This window comes from Sprattus sprattus (assembly GCF_963457725.1).
Source record: "Sprattus sprattus genome assembly, chromosome: 15".
NCBI classification, from domain to species: Eukaryota; Metazoa; Chordata; class Actinopteri; order Clupeiformes; family Clupeidae; genus Sprattus; species Sprattus sprattus.
In genome coordinates, this window is record NC_137913.1 from 30,560,536 (window position 1) to 30,581,944 (window position 21,409).

Sequence of the window (21,409 nt, forward strand, 5' to 3'; positions counted from 1 at the left end):
GGTCGGCGTGTGCGTGTCGGAAATACAGATGCTGAGGGGCGCATGGTGATGGTGGACCTACTGTGTGAGATGAAGGAAAAGGTAACACACACACAAACACACACACACACACACACATGCAGATGTGCCCTCATTCAGAAGACACGTACATACTCATAACTGATAAATGATTACATTACAGATAACATACATTACATTACATTACTAGTCTACTCGTTACAGAGCTGATTGAGAGTCTGTTTTAAAATGCTACAGTAATACTAATGACAGTGCACTAGTTCAGTGTTACCAACCAAATAACAAGACTGCTTGCCAGGTTTACGTCAATTAGGAAGGCCTACAAGATTAGACAGCTGAGATGTGGCTTATACAAGTCAATTGTGTGAATATGAACCTCATGCTGCCAACTGTCTGACAAGCTCAGCCATGTTGCTATGGCAGACATTAGATGTTTGCAGAGCACTCCGCATTCTATCGATGGTTTGATCTGAAGGCTGCCTCTGCAGCTCACGACACCAGGTGTTGGCAGTGGGGTTAGAGTTGAACGTTGAGTTGATGTAGTTGTAGTTGTAATCCAACCAGTCGTTCAGCTTAAGGGTGTACGGAAGTCTTCGATCCTGATAAAAGGTTGTTGATATTTGAGCTCACCACCCAATCAAATATATCCATCAACCATGCTGGTTGGCTGAAATACTGTATACTTGATCCAAGCCACTTTGTTTGTTTCCCATTTACAGAGCCATGACTGCAAAAAACAGTGCAGTTATTTGAACACATACACTTGACAGAAAGAACTGGACAGACTAGAGGAAAGTGAGGAGAATTTCCCTGAATTTCATTTCAAAGTGTACTGGAATACAATCAAGGGCTCCACCTTTAAGCTGTAGTGCCAGTGTGGCTCTCTGCTAAGGCTATTTGGCCCATTCTCCTCTGTGTGCTGCGGCACTCGGTTAAATACCATTCCTTCTACAGCCGTTATGGCACTTCTTAAAGTGAAACCTCAGCCAGAAAAGCGTTGGCCGTGATCACTGATGAAGATAAGAGTTAGCATACCAGCATACTACTGCAGTGTGATGAGAACCGCTCTGAAAAAGTGATGGCTTCAGTGTTCTTGCAGTCCTCCAGATCCAATTCACCCCAATTCCCTACTTACTCTATGTTCTAAGTGTTGGTCATTTTCCCAGGGCTTTGAGGGGCTTTTGTGGTCAGGGTGGGCAGTGTGACGTCCAGCTCCCCTTAAAGCTCTCCTCCAGAAAGCTGCCTTCACACTATTCTCATCTCTCTTGTCTTTCAAAGTTCTTTTGTTTTGTTTTTGATGGCCAACATCCCAGCAAATTCTGCTGTTCTTTGTCTCAGTCAATTTCCCTGATCCGTTCCCTGATGTGTGTGTGTGTGTGTGTGTGTGTGTGTGTGTGTGTGTGTGTGTACGTGTCTTTGTGTGTGTGTTTCTGTAAAGGCCCTTACAGTTTCCTTTGAATATAAATAGTCCTTTTGTCTATGTTTCCCTTCTGATCTACCACTTCAGTTTTATACATTCCCTTCCTCTATCTCGTTTGTCTTGATTCTGCACCTCTTCTAACGAATTAAACGCATAGCAAAGAGGACCTTTTTCCCTCTTCTGTGGTGATATTTGTATTTGTCCAATTGTATGTTCTATACCATGGGCATTTTTTTATATTCTGACCATTGTTTGTTACAAAGACTTAACCCTCTGTGTGTGTTTGTTTATTTGCAGGCTGGGAAGGAGGTGAATCCTCAGTTGTTCACCATTGCCACCCTGACTGGACATGCCATTCGTGCCATGGGGCCCAACTACTCTGTAAGTAACACACACACACACACACAATCCCACCAAAAGCATACAAAACCCTATTGTTCGTAGCTGTTGTGAACAAACAGCTGGCTTCTTCCAGCAGCTCCTCCTGTGTGTGTGGGTCTGTCTGTCTGTGCTCAGAGGGCAACCGGTCAGTTTGAGCATTGTGTCACTTCTCTACTCTGTCTGGCTTGTTTTTTCTCATCTTCTCTCTTCTCTTGCTCTCTTCCCAAGATCATCATGGACAATGGCGCCGCCCATCGTGCTGAAACCGCCCAGCAAATGCAGAAAGGTGAACTCAACCTCTCCAGCTACACACACACACACTTGACACCAGTGACGTGCCGTGAGGTTCGTAGCTGGTGAGGCACAGAAACCGGAAGTGATTGCGTCATTTTGAGCTCTAGTTGTTTAAAAAAATATATAATGTGTATATATATATGTCTATTGTTTTAAAATTGTCATCTGATCAGAACTGAAAAAACTTTACGTTTTATTGTCTAATACCATTTTTTTTAAACAATCGTTTTTTTTATTGTATTATGAGTTATTAATAAGATAGTACAATAGTTACAAGCTAGAGTATGTAGCCCTCCACCAATGATATGATATGGCTCATTTCATTTTGTCTGGAGAAAATATAACTACGGTGGTGAGATGCTAATTTAAATTACCATTTACCCAACTCGGACACAGTTTTGAAAAAACAATTACATATTTATTTTCACAACATATTAACAAGCAAACCGTTAAACACCGCATACATTGCACACAATACCAACATGTTCTACTGGCCAGTATAATTTATAGTTGGTGCACTTTCGTTGGAGCTCGTAAATAAAAACAAAAGTAATCCACTCACGACTTCCCTGTTCAGTGGAAATAGGTTGTCCTCTTCTCCCACGATCATCCTTGAGCGAATGCAGTCAGTGGCTAGTTTAGCTCACCTAGTCTGCTCACAACTTCAAGCCAACTGTCCTGTAGAAGCAGCCTTTAGCGTGGTTCGTGTTGCGCATGTAGTCCCGTTGGGAAACGTGAAACACTCCAATGCAAATGTCAATACATTCTGTCCCGTCGTTTGAAGCAAAACTTTTAGCTCCGGCATTGGTCTCCCATTATTTATCATTTCACATTTTATTTCAGGTTTGGATTGAAAGTCCATTTTTGAGATCTGCTTCAGCTTAGCAATACGATGTTCCATTTTCGCCGTCAAGTAGAAGTGTAGAAGAAGGACAACCGACGTCAGAACCTATACCCGTCAAGTGCGCTCTCGCTCGCCTCCTTACCTGAGGCAGTGGTACTGCCTGCCTCATCTAAGGGATTTTTCAATGCGTTTTGAACTCAAAGGTTCTACGCTTGCGCACGCATGCGTAAAACCCAGTTTGGAGTGATTGCGCAATCCCAGGGCACTGCCTCCCCTGCCTCCTCTGACCGCACGTCCCTGCTTGACACCCCCACCACTCAAGCTTTGGGTTTGGGTGTAGCAAGATGTCTAGTATACTCCATCACCAGCTGCAGCCTCACCCTACTTGGACTTATCTAATCTAAAAGGATTGTGTGCATGAGACCGCTAGTATTTAAGGCTGACTACAGCTGATAAATAATACCCGTGAAAAGTAAGCATGTATTTATAAACCTGAATGACAAGCTTGGGTATAATACGCCTTGTAGCTAACAGAACGACACAAGCTTTGTCAGATGTTCCAGTGTGCAGATGAGCAAAGGTTCATTAGTGAGCATCTGGAACGCCCCATTCCAAAGATGTTTGACAGGAGTGAGAGGGTGGTGACCTCTTATGAAACTTACAATTAGATGGTTCATTACCATTGGATACTGTAGGAAAATGTGATATTTAAGCAATAAGGTTCGAGAGGCAGTACGGTATCGTCAATAATGTACTTGTTCGAGGGAGTTGTTAGGCCCGACGCGCCAGACTATGCAACAGACAAATAGCATTGGGAATTTAACGTCTGTTAGACCTAGCACAAAAGCTACGTGTGTTTCAAATGGGTTTTTGGTCTAAGCGCTAAAAGTCAACTACAAATTATATTCGAGACTTTCAGTAAAGACTTTCAATACTCTGCAACATTCGCGTAGCACAGAAACAACAAACCGAGTCAATTTAGACATAAAAAGTCGTGTAGATAGCTTAATTCACATGAAACATTCCCCACTACATTAGCCACAACACGCCGCCATCTTGGATAGATATTTCCTTTTGAGTGCGTACTGATATGGAACGCTCAGGTAGATGAAAACAGGTCGTACAGTTACTATACCGTAGAATATAGCACACCCCGGAACTAACTCTCAGAATGGTGGATTCCATCTACCCGTGTTATAATTCCATCTACCCGTGTTATAAGTTGAAAATAAATCATATATATTTTAAAATCACATTATAATATACATAATAACATAATGCTGAGGCAATATTCCAGCTGGTATGGTTCCGATGGTGACTGACTGCTCTTTCACTTCTGACTCTTGACTCTTACGGCTTACAGCGGGTGATGTGTTGGGCGACGTGTTTGAGGTGTCCCGCATCCGCCGTGAGGACTACGAGTTCCACCACGGCAAGTCTGAGTACGAGGAGATCCTGCAGGCCAACAACCTGCCGTCCACTCTCACGCCCCGAGGCCACCAGACCCCGTCCGCCTTCCTCATCATGGCCTCTGGACTCGACAAGGTCCAACACTCTTTCTCTCTCTCGCACACACACACAAACACACACACATCCTACCATGAATGCAAATTCGGACTCTACTGCTTATGTTATTAACACGTCTCTTTGCGTCCCACAGCATGGTGTGGACTCGGAGAAGCCGCTGCCTTACTCGCACATAGACATCGCCGGCTCATCCGGACCCTTCCCAGGGGTCCCCACTGGGTCACCCATCCTGGCCATGGCTAGCAGCTACATCCTGGGACAGGACTGAACGGCTGTGGCCCGGCCAGTACCATCCTGACCAGAGGCCATCCCACACGCACTTCTTCACCCCCTCGTCCATGTGTCCACAGTCACTGCTGTTCATTTCGTCCCCCATTTGCAGTCTGTTAACTTTTAGATCTCCTTTCCTAAACACTCCCTCCGTCCATGCATTAAGCTATCTGTGGGTCCCTCCAACCAAGCTAACTTAGCTGCAGATTATTCCATCCATTAAGTCCACTCGCTATCCATGTCTTTGGTCAGCTGGTGGCAGCCCACCAGTTCAGGCTCCGTCCAAGCCTTTAAGATGTTGACTCTGGGAATAAGATTGAACCAAGCTTTGATTTTGTATGCATTCTTTTTATACGCTCCACATGGGTTGTGAGTGTGTGTGTGTGTGTGTGTGTGTCTGTCCAGTGTTGTCCAAAACTTGGGCACTTTGAAATAAAAGAAATTGATTTGCACATCTTCATTTGTTTCATATATGCAATGGATGAAATAATTTAGCTAAATCGCATGATTGCAAGCTTGTTTGATACATGTGTAATTAAGCCTTAATTCCAAGCCATTATTTTCCTGCAGCAAAAAATGAAGGTCTCGCCTATGGAGCTGAGTAGTTCTGGCAGACATGACAACCACCAGTCATCTCTGATGTTAAGCAAGTTATTCACTGGCGAGCAATCAATTGTAATCAACAAGAATCAAGATCAAGATGATCAACAGTCATTTAAAGTGTGGTTATTTTTTCCACTCAAACAACACAGCTCTAAGTCTCAATATGCTGCTTCTTCAGAATTGTCAGGGTGAATCCAGAAGCATTTTAAGAAAATGTGACAACGGAGAAACTATGAAGAATACCTTTTAACTTAATGCAAGGTTACACCACTGGCAATGACCGCATAAGTACACCACTACATCAGTATGTAGGCAAGGGTTAATGCCAAAATACATGTTAAACTTTGAAAATAAACCTAAGCAATTGATGCAATTTCAACCACTGATGATTGTTTGGACCATACCACACTCAAACTGATCTATAGTCTAATCAAAAACTTAATTTTAGTAAAATAGAAGTAAAGGACATTGGACAACATAAAACGTCTCGGTTACTTGCATAACCTCGGTTCCTTAAGCACGAAACAAGATATAACAACGGGACTTGACCTAGTGTCATGGACTGTTCGAAGAACTTATTCATTCACGCCGCTAGGCAGGGAGAAGTGCGCTGCGCTCTGGCCCCGCCCCCACCTGAGCCTATAAATACCGTGGCGCTCATCTCCATCTTCCTTGGATCAAAATCTGAGCGTTGAAACACCCACCCAAAAGAAGAAAAAACACTGTATTACACAACTATTGTTATATCTTGTTCTGTGCTTAAGGAACCGAGGTTACATAAGTAACCGAGACGTTCCTTATCGCAGGAAGCTGCGATATAACAACGGGGCGGTTTCCATTAGTGCATGTAAATACAGTGATTGCCATATCACCCCAACTTTATTCTGCATCCTTCAGATCTATCGAGACGAACCAATCGTTTGGCTGTATGCACTGAATGAGCTTTCGTGGAGTCAGCATTCTGAACTTCAACCTTTTTAATGCTTTGTTCAATGTGCGTAGATCTAGTATGGGTCGATAATTCCCATCCTTCTCGGAGGGGGGCGGGCGAATTGTAGTGCGTAGCCCTCTGTTATCGTTCTCAGCACCCATGGTGGTGCTGCGCATGCGCGCCGACCGTCCGCACAGTCTGCTAGGCTGGGCTTCAGTTTGAATTTGTCTGTTTCTAAACCGCTCATTGCCAATCTTTCTAAACCTAAACCTGTCCCCGTTCCGCATAAGGAGGGGGGTGAGGTTGGGGGCTGCCCCCACATGGTTTGAATAAAAAAATAGTTTTGCAAACGCTGGGGCTGCGTTGCGGGGGGAGTTACACAAGCATGCCTTATGACTGGCCCCGAAGGGGCAGGGTGATTGACATGAACTTGTTGGGATACTTTTACCGTGCTTGTCATGATCTGTGCATGAGAACGACTCAAAGTTTTCCTCGGTGGCCAGGGATCCACCACTCTCCCCTCCGTGGACAAGGACCATCTCTCAGGACGAAGGATTCTTGTTGTAGCCCCTGCCACGGCCACGCCGTCCCTGGTGGGTAGCGCCCTGTGCAGAGCGCGGTGGCTGTGCTTGCGCTTGCGGCTGCGCCGCGGGGCGGAACTGATGTCTGTTCCACCCTCGAGCTCCGGCTTGTATCTTTGCCGGAGGAGCGGGGGACTTAAACCCGCTCCTCTTCTGCCCAGCACCCGATGCAAACTGGGTGTCTGAGCTCCCTGAGCGAGGCATCCTCACCTGGAACGCCTCCTTCCTCTTCTGCTGTTCTACGAACTTAGCAGACATAGTCGCTACAGCCTCACCAAACGCGCCCTGGACGCAGACTGGTGCGTCGAGAAGGGGCACCTTCTCCCTGTCTGTCATCTTGGACAGAGTCAGCCACAACGACCGGTTGGTTGCCACGCTCGCTCCCATGACTCTCCCCAGAGCCGGGGAATTGCACCGCGTCAGGCGCAGCGTGAGATCCGTAGTTTGCCGGAGCTCTACTACGGTCTCTGATGCCCCCAGCGATGCTGCAAGCTCTGCCAGGAGCTTAGCCTGATAGCGCTGTAACAGCGCTGCCGTGTTCGTAGAACACGCCGCCTGCCCAGCCGCTAAATAGGCTTCCTCCGCCAGCGCCGCCTGATGCCTGGCCACCCCAGTAGGCAACTGGGGTCCATGACCCGGGGCGCATCGTGGGGGCCCTGGCTACGGTCATTGTAGCACAAACATTGCACCCGGAGTCGGCGCCACCCACCGGTGGCGGTCGCCCTTTTCCTTGGCATGGCCACATCCGGGGTAACTCTGACGCAACATTTCTGTAAGAAAAGAGAAATATTAAGCACACAGAGAAATATTAAGCACACTATCACCAACACGAGGTTAGCAAACCCCGCTAGCAGGCTAGTCAGAGACTAGCTAGTCTAACACGTTGCTGAAAGTGAACTTGACTTTCTAAAAGCAAGTCGTACTTGTAGCACTCTTGAGGTAGGGAAGGTTAAAATAACCCGAAACTCACCAGCTCGTAATGAGTATTAATCTGTTGGAAAATAGAAACAAGTAGTATAGGACCAGTAATAGCATAGAGAAAATTCTTGGAGTCCAAATCTTACGCGAAGATTTTGAAAAGGAAGATGGAGGAGCGCGCCGTGGTTTTTATAGGCTCCGGTGGGGGCGGGGCCAGAGCACTTCTCCCTGCCTAGCGCACTTCTCCCTGCCTAGCGGCGTGAATGAATAAGTTCTTCGAACCAGTCCATGACACTAGGTCAAGTCCCGTTATTATATCGCAGCTTCCTGCGATAAGGAACAGCATTTGGACAGCGTGGCGTGTCACATCCACAATCCACATCTGATGCCATTTTGAGAAGCTTTGCTGTTGCTGAGTCAAACACTTTACCGCTGGGTGGGCAGCCAAACAGTTGAAGACGTGCTGATGTGACACCCATGATAAAGTAAATGGACACCTGGAGAGATGTTTTTACTTTTAAAAGATCAGAATTACAAGATAATGAGTGTAGGCACAAATACCAGAACAGTGCTATGGTACTCAGGATGATTTATTTTAACCTGTTTGTGTGATAGAGATACAGTTACAGTTGGAGAGAAAGATCCTTTTGTATGTTCAGCCACACAAGCTGAACTTGAAGCCCTGACAATCAGCTCATAGTGAAGTTCCTGTATTTTAGATACAACCTGTCCAGGAAGTCACTTAACAGGATATGCTGAATGGATATGTGGACACATACAGTGGGGAAAATAAGTATTTGAACCCCTGCCGACTTCGCAAGTTTGGCCACTTGCAAAGAAATGTGTGATCTAGAATTGTAATGGTAGGTGTATTTTAACAGTGAGAAACAGAATATCAACAAAAAAATCCAGAAAACTGCATTTTATAAGATTTATGACTTTATTTGCATTTGATGCAAAAAATAAGTATTTGAACCCCCAAGCAAACAGCAATAATCCTGGCTCCCAATGGCCAGTTATGTGCCCAAAAAGCACACAGATTAGTCCTCATTAGGTCTAACAAGGTATACCTGATCTCAACTGATGACGTTTATAAAAGAAACCTGTCCAAAGAATCATACTTCACACCTTCAACCTCACCACCATATGGGCAAGACCAAAGAGCTGTCCAAGGACGTCAGAGATAAGATTGTAGACCTGCACAAGGCTGGAATGGGCTAAAAAACCACCGGCAAGCAGCTTGGTGAGAAGCAGATAACTATTGGTGCGATTATTCATAAATGGAAGAAACACCAAACAACTGTCACCCGCTCTAGGTCTGGGGCTCCATGCAAGATATCCCCTCGTGCGGAATCAGTGATCATTCGGAAGGTGCAGAATAACCCCAGAACTACACAGGGGGAGCTTGTGAATGATCTCAAGGCAGCTGGGACCAGAGTCACCAAGAAAACCATTGGCAACACACCACGCCGTCATTTTTTGAAGTACTGCAGCACTCGCAAGGTCCCCCTGCTCAAGGAAGCACATGTACAGGGCCATCTGAAGTTTATCATTGCACACTTGAATGATTCTAGGGAGGATTGGGAGACAGAATGTGGTCAGATGATACCAAAATCAAGCTCTTTGGCATCAACTCGACTTGCCGTGTTTGACAGGGGGGGGAATGCTGAATATGACCCCAAGGTACATCATACCCACCATCAAGCATGGCGGTGGAAACATTATGCTTTGGGGCTGTTTCTCTGCCAAGGGTACAGGACGACTCCACCGCATCAAGGGGACTATGGATGGGGCCATGTAACGTGGAATATTGGGCTTGAACCTCATTCCCTCATTCCCTCCCATTGAAAACACAACCTTAAAGATTTGGAGAGGATCTGGAAAGAGGAGTGGACCAAAATCCCTCCTGAGATGTTTGTAAACCTGGTGACCAACTACAAGAAACGTCTGACGTCTGTGCTTGCCAATAAGGGTTATTCCACCAAGTACTAAGTAATTTTTGTCAGTCAGTTTTGGGGGTTCAAATACTTATTTTTTGCATCAAATGCAAATAAAGTCATAAATGTTATAAAATGCATTTTTCTGGATTTTTTTGTTGATATTCTGTTTCTCACTGTTAATATACACCTACCATTACAATTATAGATCACACATTTCTTTGCAAGTGGCCAAACTTGTGAAATCGCAAGGGGTTCAAATACTTATTTTCCCCACTGTATACAGCATACTGTGGCTCTGATACTTTCTGTGACACATCAGTACACAGAAAAATTGCATGCAATGCCTGGCAAACACTATGCGTCGTCGGGCCTAACAACACCCTCGAACAGTACATTATTGACGATACAGTACTGCCTCTCGTACCTTATTGCTTAAATGAAACATATTGTTCGTGTTCATTGTCTTTACAGCTATTACTCTAGTTATTCTTTGATGTATTTATTTTTTAATGAGTATTGTCATACACACCCTTAGGAGGGGCACGTGGACAAGTCTGGGTGGGTCTTATTAAGTCAGATGTCAAGTGGTGCCCATTTGCACCTTCATCACAGGCTTGATCTTAAAATTGAAATCTAAAATTGGGCTGAGGTCAGGTCAAAAAGGTCACACGGACAGATTGGTAAAAGTGGTGGGATTAGTGGAACACAGTTGAAGACGGAGAAAAATGTGATTCCATTATACCCTCATGTTTAAAGATTAGAGTGTGGATCTTACCTTGTGTCTGTTATTAAACCATTTTAGAACACAGTATGTTACAATAATGTTGTAAGGTTAAATAAATAAACTACAGACCCTTTTGTATTTTTCATTGCATAGAGTTTTGCAACCATCTACTGGTAGTCATGGTGAACTATGAATTCTATTTAGCAGTACCCTGCAGTATTTAGCAGTACCCTTTGGTGTTGTATGCAGGCTGAGAACAGTGAATTTGCCAACCAGCGCATCGGGAGTGGTTGGGGGTTCAGTGTGGAGGAGTCGGGATCGAACTAGCAACCTACCTTCTGATTGCTAAACGACTCCTCTACCTCCTGAACCATTGTCACACACTAACACATAGTTAACACACATTACCTTCTCTCTTGCCTGGGCATCTCAAATCACCCTCCTCATCAATAAAATAATCTTGCAGGAATATGTAGCCCAGTTTCAATGGCTGTGAGCTTCCAAAGTATCTTTTCTTGTATCTGGCTCTGGTAGAGTGGTACACACACTGGACGGGTGCCATGCTACTTGCTGGGAGGAATGCATGCTGGCTCTTTTAGAAAGTCCAGATTAAGTCATTGGTTGACAGTGAAAAAAAATAAATAATAATATTTCCGTGTTTGTCAGTGCAAGGCACTGCATGAAATGTGGGATTTACGACAGTCTTCGACCCTGTGTATTGCCGTAGAAGCCCACATTGGTGTGAAAGCCCCCCCACCCCTTCCCCTTGGCCAGGCCTAGGTTTTGTTATGTTAATTGAATTTACCTGGATTGAAAACAACTCCCCCCCCCCCCCCTCCCCGCCAGGGGAGGCACCCCGTCACTGCTTCACTGATTTAAAAAACCTGAAAGTCACAGGTTCGATCCCCACTAGTGGCAACCATGTCCCAAGTTGCTTAACGACTGTTAACGACTCTTAATGACTGTTATCAGAGTAAGCCTGACTCTGTATAATTACATGCCAGAAACGAATCTCAAGAACATTAAGGTGAAATAATAATAAGTTAGGAACATTACACATAGCCTAAGTTAAAACTTTTAAACACATACCACCATAAACATGTGAGATAATTCGACAAGAGACATTGAAAGACAGCTAACTCACTGCTTCGTCAAATAAGAGAGATCAACTATATATATATCTGGAAACCACTTACAGATTCCGATTAGCTAAATTTGCGTCTGGATGGAAAGGTGTTATCTTTCCCCATCCCACCCATGCTAAGCCATTTCTAGCATACATGCGATCTACCGTGGAAAACAGAAGGCAGGCGATTTTTTTATCAGTTCTCACCACACAACGACGTCTCATCTTTGCTCCTTGAATGTCCAGTGGTGTAGTCCAGTGTATAGGCTACGCAGGTATACGGAGTATACCCACTTATTTTTCAGTCAGCATTGGGTATACCCACTTCTCAAAACAGGGTGTTTATCCTGTGCTGTATGAATAAATAAAGAGTATACCCACTTCTCCAGGGACCACTACACCACTGTGAATGTCGATATGTAATGGTGTGGTGTTATTGAAACTTACTACGTGTAAAAAAGACTAGAAATTGAACGTTTATTATTCGAGTCTAATGTTTCTAATGTTGCCTCGGGCGCCTTTACGTGAACATAATTAAAACGTCACATAAGTCCACTAAACAATTCCCAATTCGCACGCTCCAGTAACAGAAGAGAAATATCCCAGAGGAGGGAGGAATGAGGTACTTGGTCGCACCGACGAGCTAGTTCCTCACCAGCAAAGGTGGCTAAGCGGTAAATAAAAATAAAAGGTATATATATATATATATATATATACACTCATATTTGAGCTTGAGGGAGCTTTTTATCTTCTGGGGCCAAAAGCAGCAATACAGTCAATGGCTATTGAGAAGCCTGAACACGTTCTTCTCGGGGTAGTGTTGGCTTAACACACCTACTGTACATAGAATTGGTTGTTTTATTAAAGAAGTCCATTTGGCTCATCTATATGCAATGTTAAATCTAGTTATAGCGCGCTTTGCATATAAATTATTGGCATTTTAATTAAACTAGGTGCCTACTTAACATGTCAGTGAATACAAAAAAGAAATAATAATAACAGCACCTAGGTACACAGTACCACTAACCTGAAGAGCGCAGGTTCGGATCTCACGAAGCCCGTGTAAGATTTCAAAATCTACCTGAAAAGACACAGGTTAGATATTTACGAGTGGCAAACATGTCCCAAGTTGCGAAATGACTATCTCAATATCAGAGTAAGCCCGACTCTGTATAATTACACGCCAGAAGTGAATCTCAAGAACATTACAGAGAAGAAGCTCCGGAATATGAGTGGAACAGCCTCGAAAGTAGCTACATTGCAACCCTCGAACTCTGAAAATGGAAGGCAAAGCAAGAATTGTGATATCCCCGAAATCAAAACCCTAAAGACAGAACTCTGAAAACGGAAGGTGAATCAAGAAATGTGATAACCCCGGAGCAAAACCCTAAAGACAGAATATTAATTAAATTATTATCGTGTACATTTTAATTTCGTTTTTATGGGGCAATAGCTGTAAATGGGAGGGGATACGTTTTGTCAGTTGAAAGCTGACCTATAGACAGAATCTCATTCCGTCTCATCACAAGACGTTTTAATTCAATTCCTTGTCGTTTTCAACCAATGGCTGCAGCAGGGTGTGTTTGGCTAGACGGCTGACAGTCAATATGCTAATAAGAGCATTTCGCACCTCTGTCAGCGGGAGGTGAGAATGCTAAACACATCGGCCCCCCTCCCCTCGCAGGTTCCTTTCCGGGAAATTCTGCTCGTATGCGGCAGACGGATATTTCGGGGGAATGTCCACGATCAGCCAGGAATGGTGATCATTCGCGGCTGTATCACAGCGTATACGGGCCCGATAATCTTGCTTTTCGTGCAGTGAGGGGACATATAAGGTGTTTATTTTGATCAATTCCTAACTCCGACATAACTCATCAATCATGCGTTGCAGACACGGTCCTTCTGATTTCAGGTCAGAACAGGTCTGTGAACAAGAAGTCAGGAGGTCCCCACTGTGTCAGGATACGTTGAGTATAAACTATAAACCTGTTCTAGGTTTTTTAAGGAGTCTATTTCAAATCCAGTACCCACTGATGAAAAAATTAAGGGATGTTGCATTCCCTACAGAGAACTGATCTAGAATATTTTTTCTCAAAAGAATTTGAGGAATAGCATTGAAATGAACTCTGTGTATCTTTAGTGTTTATTAAAGGGTGTGTGGTGTAGATCTGTGTGTAGATCCAAGTATGTTGAAGAGGTCAACTACCACATTTCATCAACTGAATCCTCAATCAACCTAAATATAAGGATGTCAGAAACTGATTTCTGTGAGATGATCTTGTGATGGTTAGACGTACAATGAGAACCAGTGCTGACAGCATGTCTGAGGGCTGATACAGTCTTTTAAGAGAACACAATACTCAAACACAAGTTCATTGATGTTCTTTTCTTTATTCACGCTTTTACCTAGCCTGACGATGTCATACTCATAATTCTAGTCAGAATATGAGTCTGATGCTGAGCCATTGGGCTGTGATTATGGGGCGTGTTTCAACGAACCAGGGAAAAAAATGCCTCTTCGCTCAATTGGATACCTACAACTAATCAGAGCAACATAGTATGACCATCTGATACATTAAAACTTTTACCGGATCCCGTAAGAAGGACGGCAAAAACATATTTTCGATCGACAAATGCCTTGATCACGTTTCTCTGTTCCTCTTTCAAAATGAATGCGCTGTCAATATCTGTGAGATATGCCTGCTCACGTATTTATTAGCAGCAAGGCTATAGCTAGCTACTATTTGTTTCAATGGGTTTTTTGTCTAATCGTTAGCAATAACCTATCAATAATGGTCTAGAGCGCTTCAGTTAAGACCTACAATCCTCGGCAACATTCGTGTTGCACATAGACAACTAACCGAGTCAATGTAGACATAAAAAAGTCGTGTAGATAGCTTAAATCATAAAATATGTCCCACTAAGATCCCGAGACGGCGCCATCTTTGTTCGATGTATAATCTATCTATCTAATCAACTCAAGCGTTGGTTGGTCATTTGTCCATCAACCTTGGGAACTGTTAGATCAGTGCTTACTCAGACTTCCACTCCAGAGTTGGTATCCATGGAAGAAACTGAATTCAATTTTCACTTCAGTCATAATGTCTGATTGGCAATGATGGCACATGTAAAGGAAGCACCGGAGGATGAGAAGGAACATGAATTATGCCGTCAATGGGTAGGGGTTGATCTTTGAGGAGCCCAGATCCAGATCCACCCTGTGCATGAAAACATATATTTAGAAACACAGTAGACTGTTTCTTTCTCATTATTTCTACTTTGGTTCATCTTGTGGTTGTTTTGAGTTAGTCTAGGATGTGTTTATAATGAAACACTGTAATGTACTCATAGATTTTTCATATTACAGTAAGTAACGCTAAAGTAATCCAATGTGTCATGTTTGTTCTAACTCTCTACTGCTAACCTCTTGATGTCTTCCTGTAGTAGAGCAGTCCAGCAGCACAGACCACCAGTCCCAGCAGCAGGCCAGCAGCCCCAATGGCAATCTTATTCCTCTCAGCCTTGGGCATGGAGGAGTCTGTCAGTATAGAGGGTACACACACAGTTGTAATGCTGAAGAGAAGGATTTTAAATACAGCTTGAACATTAGATGATAAGAAATCGAACACCACATATTTTGACATCCTCCTCGTCTTTGGTTAACTTAGTTTTCTGTAATTTGCTAATCTCATGCACAGAGAAGTAGTCAGCACGATTTAAGTGTGTATCGATTATGATACAACTGGCAATTCTATTACTTTTTTTTCAAAACTTAACACAGAAATGACAAAACAGCATGTACAAAACTAAGCAGAGCTGCGTGAGGAAGCAGCTGAAACAGACATAACTGCAAGCCAGTCCTCACCCCAGACAAACTCCCTGGGCTCCTTGAGGCTGGCGTGCTCCACCACACAGGAGATCTTCTCTCCAGCTTTGGGGGTGAACTCCAGGTGGGAGTGGATCTGGTAGTACCAGTCTCCATCCGCCAGCTCCACAGTGGCTGAGACATCACTGGTCACCTTCTGGCCGTCTCTGTACCAGGTCACACGGATCACTACACATCAGCATGGCGAGATGATGGCTACTGAATGGCCTCACAAAATTCAGATTCACGCTGGGCTCAACTGTAAAAGTGACCTGGTACAGAGACGGCCAGAAGGTGACCAGTGATGTCTCAGCCACTCTGAGAGAGGGCCCGTGTTTCTCTCTGAACTGCTGGGACGTGGGTGAGCCAAACAAGCTTGTTGTTGTTGTTTAATACATTTACTCTGGAGTCCTGCGGTAACTTGAGTGAATTTTCACCTAACAATGATTTTCTATAATTTCCTGCATTGGAAGATCAGTGTTTTATGATCAATTTACATCAATCAGCAAAGTTTTTCAAAATGTGGCGAGGCGAGAGCTGAACCCTCTGTGCCTCAGAACAAGCATGAACACATGTGCAGAGACAAAGACTCAAAGGCGACCATCAAGTTAAGGGAAGTTTACTGAAGGACTGGTCTGGCAAGCAAAGCAGGCGGGAAGAAAAAAAACATCCCAATATAGCGTAAATGGTCATACTAATATATATGTATTATTTATTGATGTATTTATTAACTATACTAACAATAAAAATAAAATCTCAAATCTCAAAACAAACAACCCACTTAGTCGAGAAACTAACATCTTACATCTCAAGACTGAGCAGAGAACAAGGTCAGAGAGGTTGCTTAAGGTGCTATGCACACAAAGTCTAGGGCCTCCGAATCGGATTTACTTTTCACACCAATCGAATCTTTTAATTTCGTAAATACGGAGGCTGGCAACGAGAGATTTGCGTAAACACGGAGGCAGCAGATTGTGGTGTAGTACATAACTAACCAACTGTAGTACATACCCCACGCCTGTGGGTGGCGCTTTAGTGCTTTATTTACACAACTGAAAAAAACGTGAAAAACCTAGAAGAAGAGACTCAAAAGCACAAGGTAAAGGAAGCAGCAAACGGATAAACACATTACACAAGACATTCAAGCTCCAATTAGCAACATTACATTATGGTGGTTAATAAAATCAGTGGTCAGACTAAAGGATATGCGAAAATGAATTATATTTTCTATTGATAATAAAGAGTTTGGAACAGTGCAACATGACATGTCTGTCATCCCATTTCCCATGAGCCTTTGCTCCGGCCATTTTACATACATTTATGAATAAAAAAGCAATTCAATCGCTGGCCAATTTATATTTGTGGTCATGAAAGTTATGTTACGTCTGAATAAGAAGAATTAGATCAAGATAGGAGGCTAATCAAAAATCAGTAGGCTGGGTTAATGAGAGTGAATTCGAGGCCCACCACGAGTGAGATTTTGAGGGAGGACAAGGGATATAAATAGTGGTTGGAGATCGCAACTTGATCACGTGGGGCAATGACATCATCAGGTTGCGTGTAGCCGTGCAGACGAACACCAGCCCCCGTACCAAATCTACTCACTTTCTACCCCAGACTGCGATCGTTGCGGAAACTGTGTGCGGATAGAGAGTGTTCGTATTTATGATAGGGCTATCGGTATTCTGCGCGTTGCGGAGGCAGACGAACTAGACTTCGTGTGCACATAGCCTCAATTGGATACAACTTCCAAAGGCTCAGGTGAAAAAAATCAAAGGTAAAACAAGTCCTGAGGACCTGTTGTGGCCCAAAAGGGTTAAACATCCTCTACAATCGCATGTTCAAAGCTCTACACACACAAGATGCAAAACACTTCAACCAGGCACGTGCACAGATAGACCCCTAGTGGTGCTCAAGCACCTGCACGTTTGCCCTGGATGAGAAAAGTGCCCCTTCTGCTGGAGCCAAATTTTTTTCTTCATTCATCAATTTTTAAGAATAAATATTGCTCTCTGTGTCATCAATTCCCCCAAAATGTGTTTTGATATCTGACGGGACATTTATTTTAGTTCTTGTGAGAATTTCGCCCCGACATGCTCTGCAGCGCTCACAAGCCCCCGCCGCGCCCCTCCCTCCTCCTTTTCCACTTAATGCTTATGCATTGCTGAGCGCCAGGCCAAACGGCTGCAGCCTACTTCTTATCTGACCCGCAGCATCAGACAAACAGGTAATGACGGTGTTTGTGCTATCCCCTGACGTTGGTTGGTGATAATTTAACTACAACATTAGTGACGCTGAAAACATTACGTTGGAACTGGTCCGACGTTTCATTAAATCCGTGATTTCAAAGCCTTGTCCAGCTGTTTGCTGACGTTTGTCACGTTTAATAATGAGAGAGGGAGAGATATGCAGGCAGGCAGGCATGCAGGCAGCCAGAGAATTACAAGGTAATTACTGAAATAAAAGGTAGGTCTTCAGTTGAGCTACATGACATATTGTGGTATATTATTAGTGTAATACTGCTTATGCTTCAACTCTTTCAGAAAACATCTCGGTTATGGACATAACCTCGGTTCCCTGAGTTAGGGACCAGATGTGATTGACGGGAAATTACCTGTTCATTGACCAATCGAAGTACTTTATATTCACGCCGGAAGGCCGAATTGCGGCAAATCACCACCCTGAGCCCGCCCCCTCAGGTGTCTATATATTGAAGGTGAATATGCCGCCCTGCCTCTGAAGACTCTGAGCCTTTGAGCCTCCAGAATAACACACGCACTGTGCACGCAACCATATCACATCTGGTCCCTAACTCAGGTAACCGAGGTTGTATCCATAACCGAGATGTTCCCTATCGCAGTCGGGACTGCGATGTGATTGATGGGACCGTGTCTAATCCCGCGTTCAACAGTGTCGGCCAATATATGTATACACACGCCAACTCAGTCGCCTCGCCCTCATAGAGGTTCATGTGGCGGCGGCAGTGTGCTTATAACGGGGAAGGATTCAAAATAAGAGAAAACGGGACCACTGATCCGTTTTTTTGCAGAATGTGCAAGTTGAAGTCATGAAGAAGCCACTCCATGTTTCAGATAACAGTATTGGTTACCTTAAAAGTATACATTTTGTCGTTGAAGTTGGTACAGTTTGGTTAAATTCAACTTCGCTCTCGTCGCGCTTGGGGGGCTGTTAACTAATTTCCATATGAACTGCTGAATCGCGTTTGTTATTTTTTTCAACCAATCAGCTGCACATAACAAGCGATACACATGGCTACTTATACAGCATCATACTCCACTACTCTTATCCGAAGTTAAAAACATGTAATCTACTTCGGCAGCGGAGCATTTTACTCCCCTGCAATCTCTATGTTCAGAGACAGACAGCAGGAAAGGTTAACAAATGGAATGAAATAGCTACACATTACACACGTTATGCTTTAATAAAACTCACGTTTTATGAGACACCAACAGAGGCTCAACAGACAAGTCTTACCATTGAAGATCTTTTTGCACGCAGACGTTCGTTCTGAAAACTATCTACATCCAACCAGCGAGGTTTATCCATGTTGTTGTGGAGAACGAGAGTTGCATCATCAGAGTTGCATCATATTTCATTAAAACTTCACACCTCTTACATTGGACATATCCACCAGCCTAATTACAATCTGCATTGTCTACTTAGCAAAAATATCTCCATACAGTAGATTTCCCTTCGTTTAGTATCATTTTAAACTTTCCAGATGACTGTATTGCCCCTGCTCGTCAAGTGAAACGTGTCCAGAAACAAGGCTCCTTTGTCTGGATAGCCAGAGCTAGCATAACTGCCATTCAAAATCCAATGTTAATGCTACCTAACTAGGTTTGCTAACTGTCGGTATCCATCGTTAACTCGTTATTCGTTAACCATCATGTCACTGGCTTTAATTTGAGAAAGGCATGTTAGTAGTACATTTAGTAGTACATTTAATATCAGTACACTTGATTCATTACTGCTGATGTGTTACTTATATGTTACTTATTAGCAGCTAGCTACCTAGCCACTATGTGTTCCAATGTGTTTTCAGTTAGTGTTAGCGGCAAGCTAGCTGTATAGTTGAGTTGAGCTTCAGTTAAGACGCTGCGTAGGCTACTGTACTTCATTATCACATTCGATTATTTATACAAACAAAAACAACTGCTTCACATGAGACACTCAACACTTGACATATATATATCTCATGTGAGGGGGTGGGGGGGGGTGTTATGGCATATATGCTTAATAAGAATATATGAAATACAGAATAACACTACATAATTAACAACACTAAAATTCTTGAGTCTTCAGTGACACCTGTAGGGGGAAGGGCTACAGATACCAGATGTCAGTGTGACATCTGTAGAGGAGGGCTAATCTCACTGAGATGCAAATGAGCACAACTGTCAATTGGTGGCAATTTGGAAAAATTAGAGGTCCTTTTTCTCAGCAAAGGCTTTTCTGAGGGGTATACATTCAAATGATCACAACTTATACAAATATTATCAGATCTACATGAGTGAGACATCATTGGATTGCTTTAAACCTACACTTTCAGAATCTGTGAATAACTCAAAATGTCTCCGGGGAGACTTGTGGCTGGTTTAGCCATGCCTGGTCACATATGATCACAGATCACTCGCCTGCAACACGCTCCGCAGGAAACCAGGCTCCGCCACATCCAACATGTAGTAATTAATAAAGGTGTGGCGAGAGCTCCAGCTTGCAGCTTTGCAAATGTCATCCACTGACATACCCTTAAACAGGGCCCAGGATGACGAAACCCCACGAGTAGAATGCGCACGAAGCTTCTCCGGGGGTTCCAATGACAAACTTGTATAGGACAAAGTGATAGCCTCCACCAGCCACCGGGAGAGGCTCGACTTTGCCAGGGGTTTGCCTTTGGCGCTTGCACCAAAGCATACGAATAATTGATCCGATTGCCTGAATAAACCAGTGCGCTCTACATAAATGCGTAGAGCGCGCACTGGGCAGAATTTGTGCAAGCGCTCCTCCTCCGCTGATGCGAAAGGAGGGGGCGAGAATACGGCCAACTCAATGACCTGGTTACGAAACGGAGTTGTCACAACTTTGGGTGTGTATGCTGCGTTAGGCCGCAATACTACCCTGTCCCCGGCAATCGAAAACTGAATGCACGACGGGCTGACAGACAGAGCTTGCATGTCACCGTCGCGCTTCGCTGACACCAGTGCCAAGAGCAGCGCAGTCTTCCAAGAAGCTAACTTCAAGTCCACCGTTTCTAGAGGCTCGAACGGAGGACCTGTGAGCGCTCGGAACACCACTAGCAAATCCCAAGAAGGCAATACGTGCCTGACAGGCACTCTAAGGCGCCTTATTCCAGCCATAAAGCGCAATGCCAATGGATGATTACCCGGAGATTTGCCGTTAATGCCGATATGGCAGGCGGAAATAGCTGCTAAATACACTTTGATAGTAGAAGCAGCTTTTCCTTCATCAAACAATTGTTACAAGAATTCCAAGATGATGCCCAAGGCGCAATCAATAGGGTCGTGCTGACGCGCAGCGCACCATCACTCGAACATGCGCCACATGAGCGTATACAGAGATCGGGTAGACGACGCCCGAGCGCTCTGTATAGTATTCACCACAGAATCCGACAGGCCTGACGCTAAGAGCCTGTTCCTCTCAGGAGCCAGGCCCTGAGCTGCCACAGCTCCGGCCTGGGGTGCCAAACCATCCCGTGAGCCTGTGAGAGGAGATCCCTGCGCAGAGGGAGCTCCCACGGAGGCTGCACCGACAGTCTGATTAGATCCGCCAACCATGGCCGATTGAGCCAATGGGGCGCCACTAATATCAACTCCAAGCCCTCCTCTTCCACGCAGATTACTTGATGTAGCAGAGGAATCGGAGGGAATGCGTAAAGACGCATGTTGGGCCATTGCTGGCTCAGCGCGTCTACGCCTAACGGAG

The 21,409-nt window shown here is 44.3% G+C and overlaps 1 protein-coding gene and 1 pseudogene across 2 annotated transcripts in view; one reads left to right on the plus strand and one right to left on the minus strand.

Moving 5' to 3' along the window:
• Positions 1-5,200, plus strand: part of LOC308376685 (putative aminopeptidase W07G4.4) — a 15,115-nt gene extending 9,915 nt beyond the window's left edge. Inside the window, exons 12-16 of the mRNA XM_080853125.1 lie at positions 1-81; positions 1,736-1,819; positions 2,048-2,105; positions 4,321-4,502; positions 4,618-5,200. The exon at positions 1-81 is cut by the window's left edge and continues 38 nt beyond it. Of these exons, the coding sequence (XP_080709251.1) occupies positions 1-81; positions 1,736-1,819; positions 2,048-2,105; positions 4,321-4,502; positions 4,618-4,752 (540 nt within the window). The 3' untranslated portion in view covers positions 4,753-5,200. The remainder of the gene's footprint in view (positions 82-1,735; positions 1,820-2,047; positions 2,106-4,320; positions 4,503-4,617) is intronic.
• A 9,548-nt stretch (positions 5,201-14,748) lies between these two features.
• On the minus strand, positions 14,749-21,261 carry LOC308376379 (HLA class II histocompatibility antigen, DP beta 1 chain-like; annotated as a pseudogene). Its single transcript has 5 exons — positions 21,174-21,261; positions 20,584-20,759; positions 15,443-15,714; positions 15,002-15,115; positions 14,749-14,795 (listed from the first exon to the last, which is right to left on the minus strand). The product of its transcript is annotated as an HLA class II histocompatibility antigen, DP beta 1 chain-like (transcript).
• Positions 21,262-21,409: the final 148 nt, after the last annotated feature.